General features: G+C 40.0%; 1 protein-coding gene across 4 annotated transcripts in view; it reads left to right on the top strand.

The window, feature by feature from the left end:
* Positions 1 to 7,779, top strand: part of PTP4A2 (protein tyrosine phosphatase 4A2) — a 35,047-nt gene that overhangs the window by 17,559 nt on the left and 9,709 nt on the right. For all 4 annotated transcript variants that reach the window (XM_037738255.1, XM_017527909.1, XM_017527910.1 and 1 more), the window contains exon 2: positions 3,396 to 4,095. In XM_037738255.1, the coding sequence (XP_037594183.1) occupies positions 4,000 to 4,095 (96 nt within the window). In that variant the 5' untranslated portion in view covers positions 3,396 to 3,999. The remainder of the gene's footprint in view (positions 1 to 3,395; positions 4,096 to 7,779) is intronic.

Here is a 7,779-nt window from a genome sequence, read left to right as displayed (position 1 = left end):
CCAGGAGGCGGAGGTTGCGGTGAGCTGAGATCGCGCCATTGCACTCCAGCCTGGGCAACAAGAGTGAAACTCCGTCTCAAAAAAAAAAAAAAAAAAGTAAAAAGAGGCTGGGTGTGGTCGCTCACGCCTGTAATCCTTGAACTTTGGGAGGCTGAGGTGGGCAGATCACGAGGTCAGGACTTTGAGACCAGCCTGGCCAACATGGTGAAACCCTGTCTCTACTAAAAGTACAAAAATTAGCTAGGTGTGGTGGCGTGTGCCTGTAATCCCAGCTACTTGGGAGGCTGAGGCAGGAGAATCACTTGAACTGGGGAGATGGAGGTTGCAGTGAGCTGAGATTGTGCCACTGCACTCCAGCCTGGGCAACAGAGTGAGACTCTGTCTCAGCGGGGCGGCGGGGGCAGGTGGGGGGGAAGAAGATACAAAATATGTGGGCTGGGCACGGTGGCTCACACCTGTAAGCCCAGCACTTTGGGAGGCTGAGGCAGGAGGTTGGTTTGCATCCAGGAATTCGAGATCAGCCTGGGCAACAGAGTGAAACCTTGAAATTAGCCTGGTATGGTGGTGTGCACCTGTAGTCCCAGCTCCTCAGGAGGCTGAGGTGGGAGGATTGCTTGAGCCAGGAAGTTGAGGCTGCAGTGAGCAATGATCGTGCCACTGCACTCAGCCTGGGTGAGTGAGAACCTGTCTCAAAATAAATAAATTACATAAAGACATCTGGGTTTTTGTTCTTAAGCTGCTACTAACTAGCATTGTGATCTTACTTAAGTCATGTTAACCTTTGAACCCCAAACTTTTTTATTTTTTAAAAGGTCAGAGTAGTGGATGTTTCTGTTGGTTCTAAAATTGATTGACTGGACAAGGAGTACTTTATGAAATGTTTTCCTCTGTAATCTAAGGGGCTATGTTTTGGGGTTACAGGTAGAATTTTGAGGTAGGAAGAGTGATGGAGTATATTTTTGTTTTTAGTTTTGAGTGTAGATATTTTGTGTTTTTACTATAGTGACTCATTATATAGTGAGCAGTAACTCATTATATAGTGAGCAGTAACTCATTCTGCTACAGTATTATTGAAGTTCTTAGAATGCCATTTTGAATTTCATTTGTGTCTTTTATATTTTATGAATATTTTAGTTTTATGTTTGTGTCCATGGTTATATAATCACAAGTGTGCAATTTACAAAATAAAATGCCATAAGAGTATCATAAAAAAAGGCTTGAGGATAGATGGATAGTTTTGGAACTTTGTAGGCCTACCTACTTACCTATATATTTCAGTTTCTTCCTGAAAATGGTTCTGTGGTCATTATCTTTCATACCTTTTTCTGTCTGATCACAGCTATTTTTTAGAGACTTCTAAATAAGCCTTTATTGGCAATTTAAGGAAAAGGCAAGTGAAAGAACTTAAGCTTTGTCCCTGTTTCCAGAGGAATTTATGATTATATTGACGTTCACTGACTAAGCCAACTATAAAGAGTACTGTGTTTCAAAGCAACAGACCTAAAATAATAATGAAAATTCTGCCACTTCTTGTTTTTTGGTAGGAATTAATGTTTGGGGAGAAGAAGTCTGTGTGAATCAGTGACCTTCAAGTAATTTTGTATTCTTGAGGCAATTATTATGTAAGAAATAATAAAAAGGTAAACTGAACTAGAAAGGAGAGGGTGAGATTTATACATTAGTTGAATCAGCAGTCATTGTGGTACATTGGAAAAAAATGGGACTAACAGAAGACTTGGTTTGAATTTGGGCTTAGTTAAAACTTACCATTGTGTGATGTTAGGCAAGTCACTTCATTTCTCTGATCCTTTTTCCTCATTTCTTGTATGTAGTAACAACAACTCAGAGTTGTGAGGAAAAGGAAGTAATTTAAAAAAAAAATCAATTCTTTATTTACGTAACAAGTTGGTTATGTCCAGTGCATTGTGTAAAACATTACAGTATCATACAGGAAAGTACTATCAGTACAGAGTTGGTTCACAGGAAATAATTTTTTGAGAGTGCCTTATGAGCTAGTCTTATAATTAAGGGCCAACACATATACCTCGGATAGAAAAGAATAAAATTCTCAAAGTGGAATTTTGGTAAATATCCTCTACCCATTTACAGGTGTGTGTGTTGTGTGTGTGTGTGTGTGTGTATATGTATTTTTTTTGTGTGTGTGTAACGGAGTTTTGTTCTTGTTGACCAGACTGGAGTGCAATGGCGCAGTCTCAGCTCAGCAACCTCTGCCTCCCAGGTTCAAGCAATTCTCCTGTCTCTGCCTCCCAAGTAGTTGGAATTACAGGTGCCCACCACCATGCCCAGCTATTTTTTTTTTTTTTTTTTGAGATGGAGTCTTGCTCTGTCGCCACGCTGGAGTGCAGTGGCATGATCTTGGCTCACTGCAACCTCTGACTCGCTGGTTCAAGCTATTCTTCTGCCTCAGTCTCCCAAGTAGCTGGGATTGCAGGCATGCACTACCATGCCCAGCTAATTGATTTTTGTATTTTTAGTAGAGACGGAATTTCACCATGTTGGCCAGGCTGGTCTTGAGCTCCTGACCTCAGGTGATCTGCCCTCCTCGGCCTCCCAAAGTGCTGGGATTGCAGGTGTGAACCACTGAGACTGGCCAGGTATACTTTATTTTAATCAAAGAGTATATTTGCAGAACTTAACCATCAAAGCAGAAAAATAAGATCTTTGTAAACTAAAGAGTTTTGGGCTGGGTGCCATGGCTTATGCCTGTAATCCCAGTACTTTGGGAAGCTGAGATGGGCAAGTCACCTGAGATCAGGAGTTTGAGACGAGCCTGGCCAACATGGTGAAACCCTGTCTCTACTAAAAATACAAAAATTAGCCTGGCATGGTGGCAGGCACCTGTAATCCCAGCTACTTGGGAGGCTGAGGCAGGAGAATTGCTTGAACCTAGGGGGCGTAGGTTGCAGTGAGCTGAGATCTCTCTACTGCACCTCAGCCTGGGTAACAGGGTGAGACTCTGTCTCAAAAAACAAACAAAAAAAAGTTCATGGAGAGAAGTTTTCTTCAAGTATCTTTTATTATTTAAAAATTATTTGAGTTAAAAGTAATCTTTTTTTAAATAATATAATTTTATATATTTTTAAATAAAAGTAATCTTATTAGCACATTAAACTTCATTATTAGCACATTGAGCAGTATCTAGTACTGTTTTCAGACTTTTGAAATTTTCTGAAAAATTTTGAAAAAAACGACATACCTCTGATTTTTAAAACTCTTAATACTGCTTTATTCAGTTCTTCATAGATGGCAATAACTTATAATTGGTGACATTTCACATGGCTTTGGGCTTATAAAGAATATATTTTGACTTAAGGCATTTGTGTTTACTATGCTATCAGCCTCCAGTTCATTTGACTTATTCTTTTCTTCTCCAGGTTTTTCGTTGGAGTATACGTTGCACATTTATGGCGATTCTGAGTGTGAGGGCAGATTTCTGCCAGGCTCAGCACAGCGTTTTCGCTGACAAGTGAGCTTGGAGGTTCTATGTGCCATAATTAACATTGCCTTGAAGACTCCTGGACACCGAGACTGGCCTCAGAAATAGTTGGCTTTTTTTTTTTTTTTTTTTTTAATTGCAAGCATATTTCTTTTAATGACTCCAGTAAAATTAAGCATCAAGTAAACAAAAGTGGAAAGTGACCTACACTTTTAACTTGTCTCACTAGTGCCTAAATGTAGTAAAGGCTGCTTAAGTTTTGTATGTAGTTGGATTTTTTGGAGTCCGAAGGTATCCATCTGCAGAAATTGAGGCCCAAGTTGAATTTGGATTCAAGTGGATTCTAAATACTTTTGCTTATCTTGAAGAGAGAAGCTTCATAAGGAATAAACAAGTTGAATAGAGAAAACAGTGATTGATAATAGGCATTTTAGTGGTCTTTTTAATGTTTTCTGCTGTGAAACATTTCAAGATTTATTGATTTTTTTTTTCCACTTTCCCCATCACACTCACACGCACGCTAACACTTTTTATTTGCCATAATGAACCGTCCAGCCCCTGTGGAGATCTCCTATGAGAACATGCGTTTTCTGATAACTCACAACCCTACCAATGCTACTCTCAACAAGTTCACAGAGGTAAGATTGTAGCGTGGTCTATTTTTTGGATTGATTTCTAGGTAAATGCCATTTAAAAAATCTCTTAGCACAAAGCAATTTACTTCTGTATTTGGAGTATGGATGGTCATCCTGCCAATTCTGGTTTCAATTGGGTTGGGTTAGTTACAGCAGATTTTTTTCAAGAACATTTATAGAATTTGGGGACTGTAGAGATATCTAGTACTGTTTTTTCTGTGTCCTTTTTACATTTATTAACAGGTTTTTTTTGGGTCAAACATTCAGTAATAAAAGTAATTAACATTTATTGAACATAGTATGCACATAGCATTATAATAAAGAGTGTTATACATTATGCAACAAGCAGTGTTTTTACTTAAGGTCACAAATACAAAAACCCTATGAGGTGTAGGTACCATTTGTATTTCCCTTTTACAAATGAGGAAACAAGTTCAGAGCCATTTAGCAATTTGCCTAATGACACATAGTATGTGGTAGAACTGCTATACTTGTCTAAGTGTCTGACACTAAAAACCATGCTGTATGTACTTCAAATATTCTAACCACTTTTGATGAAAAGTCACCCCCAAACTACTTAGTTGTAACAATCATATACAAGGGTCCAGAAACTTAGGGGAAGGAAAGGTGGTAGAGCTAGTATTTTTATGTCGGATCCTTAATATTTTTTTCTATTGGTAGGAGAAAAACCTCTTCGTACTTCTTGGAGCAAACATTTGAATATAAACTTTTTACTCCTTCCTGGTTGTTGAGTTTAAATGATTTGCTGTATTTATAGAGTAGGCTTAGAAAGCTGGATGAACTCCTTGTGATTGTCATTTTATAGATGGCAAAACCGAGACTAAAAGAGGTTTCGACTTGTTTAAGGTCACAAATATCATAAAAAAATTCTATCTCAACTTTTCCATGAATGGCTACTACAGAGTTCATTTTAGTGGGATTTTATTTGCATTTTGAAACATTAAAAAAAATTCCTGACTTACTACTTCCACCTTTCTTGAGTCTGTGTTGTAAGAAGGCCTTTTTGTGAAAAAATCCTTTAGCAATTAAAATATTTTTACACTTTAGATAACTCAACGATGGACCCTAAGGATATCACTGTGCCTGCTCATTTATACATAAAATTCCCTGAGCTGCTGGGCGCGGTGGCTCATGCCTGTAATCCCAGCACTTTGGGAGGCCGAGGCGGGTGAATCACGAGGTCAAGAGTTCGAGACCATCCTGGTCAACATGGTGAAACCCCGTCTCTACTAAAAATACAAAAAATCAGCTGGGCATGGTGGCATGTGCCTGTAATCCCAGCTACTCAGGAGGCTGAGGCAGGAAAATTGCCTGAACCCAGGAGGCGGAGGTTGTGGTGAGCCGAGATCGCGCCATTGCACTCCAGCCTGGGTAACGAGCGAAACGTCGTCTCAAAAAAAAAAAAAAAAATTCCCTGAGCTTCTTAACTTTGTGTACACAGTGTACAAGTTGATTCTAGGCTTGTATGCCCTCAAATTGTTCATTTACCTTTAAGCCTGGCTGAATTAAATGGTACTATTTTCAGCCTGTGGATTCCTTGGCCATAGACTCCAAGAGTGGCATAGGCCACTGTTCTCTTGCAACTATAAAAAAGATGTTGGTAGAAATGGGGAGGGGGGTGGGGGAAATGTTGCCCTAAGAATGCTTCTCATTCCTCTGTTGTTGTTGGGTCCTGTTTTGGGTGGGGGCGTGGTGGGGTTGGGGAAAGCTTGACCTTGTGTCTTTGCCAGTAAACACCCACACACACCCACCCACACACACGATGTTTGTAGCCCCTTGAAGGTAGGTAGTCACTGGGTTAGGCATTCACTGTAGGGAGAGTTTTTTTTTTTTTTTTTTTTGACATGGAGTCTCCCTCTGTTGCTCAGGCTGGAGTGTAGTAGTGGAATCTCAGCTCACTGCCACCTCTACCTCCCAGGTTCAAGTGATTCACCTGCCTTAGCCTTCTGAGTAGCTGGGAGTACAGGTGGCCACCACCATACCCAGTTACTTTCTGTACTTTTTAGTAGAGACGGGGTTTTACCATGTTGCCCCAGCTGGTCTCGAACTCCTGACCTCAGGTGATCCAGCCCGCCTCGGCCTTCCAAAGTGCTGGGATTACAGGCGTGAGCCACCGCTCCCGGCCTAGCTGTCTTTTTAATATACCCCTTTTTCTCTTAATTTCAGAATTTTATTTATTTTAAAAAAACTGTTTATTTCCTAAAAATCAAAAGATACAGATAAGCAAAAAGAATTTAACAACATTTAATTGTTAATAACTGGCTTCTAGATGTTTTTCTCTGCATATATCTGTGTGTATTCATAGATACACATACAGATAGGATCACACATACACCATATATATGTGTGTATATATATTCATTTATTTTATTTTTTTGAGACGGAGTCTTGCTCTTTTGCCCAGTCAGGAGTGCAGTGGACATGATCTTGGCTCACTGCAACTTCTACCTCCCGGGTTCAAGCGATTCTCCTGCCTCAGCCTTCTGAGTAGCTGGGATTACAGATGCACACCACCACACCCACCTAATTTTTGTATTTTTGGTAGAGACAGGGTTTCACCATGTTGGTCAGGCTGGTCTCGAGCTCCTGGCCTCATGATCTGCCCACCTCAGCCTCCCAAAGTTCTGGAATTATAGGCGTGAGCCACCACTCCCAACCCACACTATATATATTTATTTTATTTTATTTTACCCTGCAGTGTAGCTGCATTAAAAAAATTTTTTTTATAGAGACGGGGTTTCACCATGTTGGTCAGGCTGGTCTTGAACTCCTGACCTTAGGTGATCCACCTACCTCAGCTTCCCAGAGTGCTGGGATTACAGGCTTGAGCCACCACTCCTGGCCACTATATGTTTTTTAAAAATCTTTTCCATCCTCCTTGGTGGTGTTTTATAGCTGTCATAGTGTTCACTCTATGGATGTGCCATACTTCTTTAATCATTTCTTTTCTTATTTTTGGACCATTAATGTGGTTTCTTTTTTATTTTTTGGAGACGGAGTCTCACATTTACCCGGGATGGAGTGCCATGGTGCAGTTTTGGCTCACTGCAACCTCTGCATTCCAGGTTCAAGTGATTCTCCTGCCTCAGCCTCCCAAGTAGCAGGGAATTATAGGTGCTTGCCACCACGCCTGGCTAATTTTTTGTGTTTTTTAGTAGAGACAGGGTTGCACTATGTTAGCTAGGCTGGTCTCAAACTCCCGACCTCATGATCCTCTTGCCTCGGCCTCCCAAAGTGCTGGGATTACAGGCATGAACCACAGTGCCCAGCCCATTAATGTGGTTTCTGATTTTTCACCCTTCCAGTTGGTGGCGAACAGTTCACCACCAACTGGAATGGTGAAAAATTAGAAACCACATTAATCTTTGTATATGTCTTTAATTATTTCCTTTGTATAAACTCCCAGAAGTAGAATTATTAGGTCACAGTGTATGTGAACTTTTTGTGTAAGTTTTCATGTTATGCTACCAAATTGTCCCTTACAAAGGTGAGTCTTATTCACGTTCCCATTGAGATTTCATGTGTGCATTTTATATATATAACCACAGTGAGAACAATTCTGATCTTTGTCTAAAAATGATATCTCATTGTTTCAATTTATAATAGTACATTTTTTATTCTTTTCCTGTCCAAATCTTATGTTGAAATTTTTTTTTTTTTTTTTTT

The sequence above is a fragment of the Cebus imitator genome, unplaced genomic scaffold (assembly GCF_001604975.1).
Source record: "Cebus imitator isolate Cc_AM_T3 unplaced genomic scaffold, Cebus_imitator-1.0 Scaffold51, whole genome shotgun sequence".
Lineage (NCBI taxonomy): Eukaryota > Metazoa > Chordata > Mammalia > Primates > Cebidae > Cebus > Cebus imitator.
The sequence above is the reverse complement of the archived record's forward strand: the minus strand, read 5'-3'. Positions and strand labels throughout refer to the sequence as shown.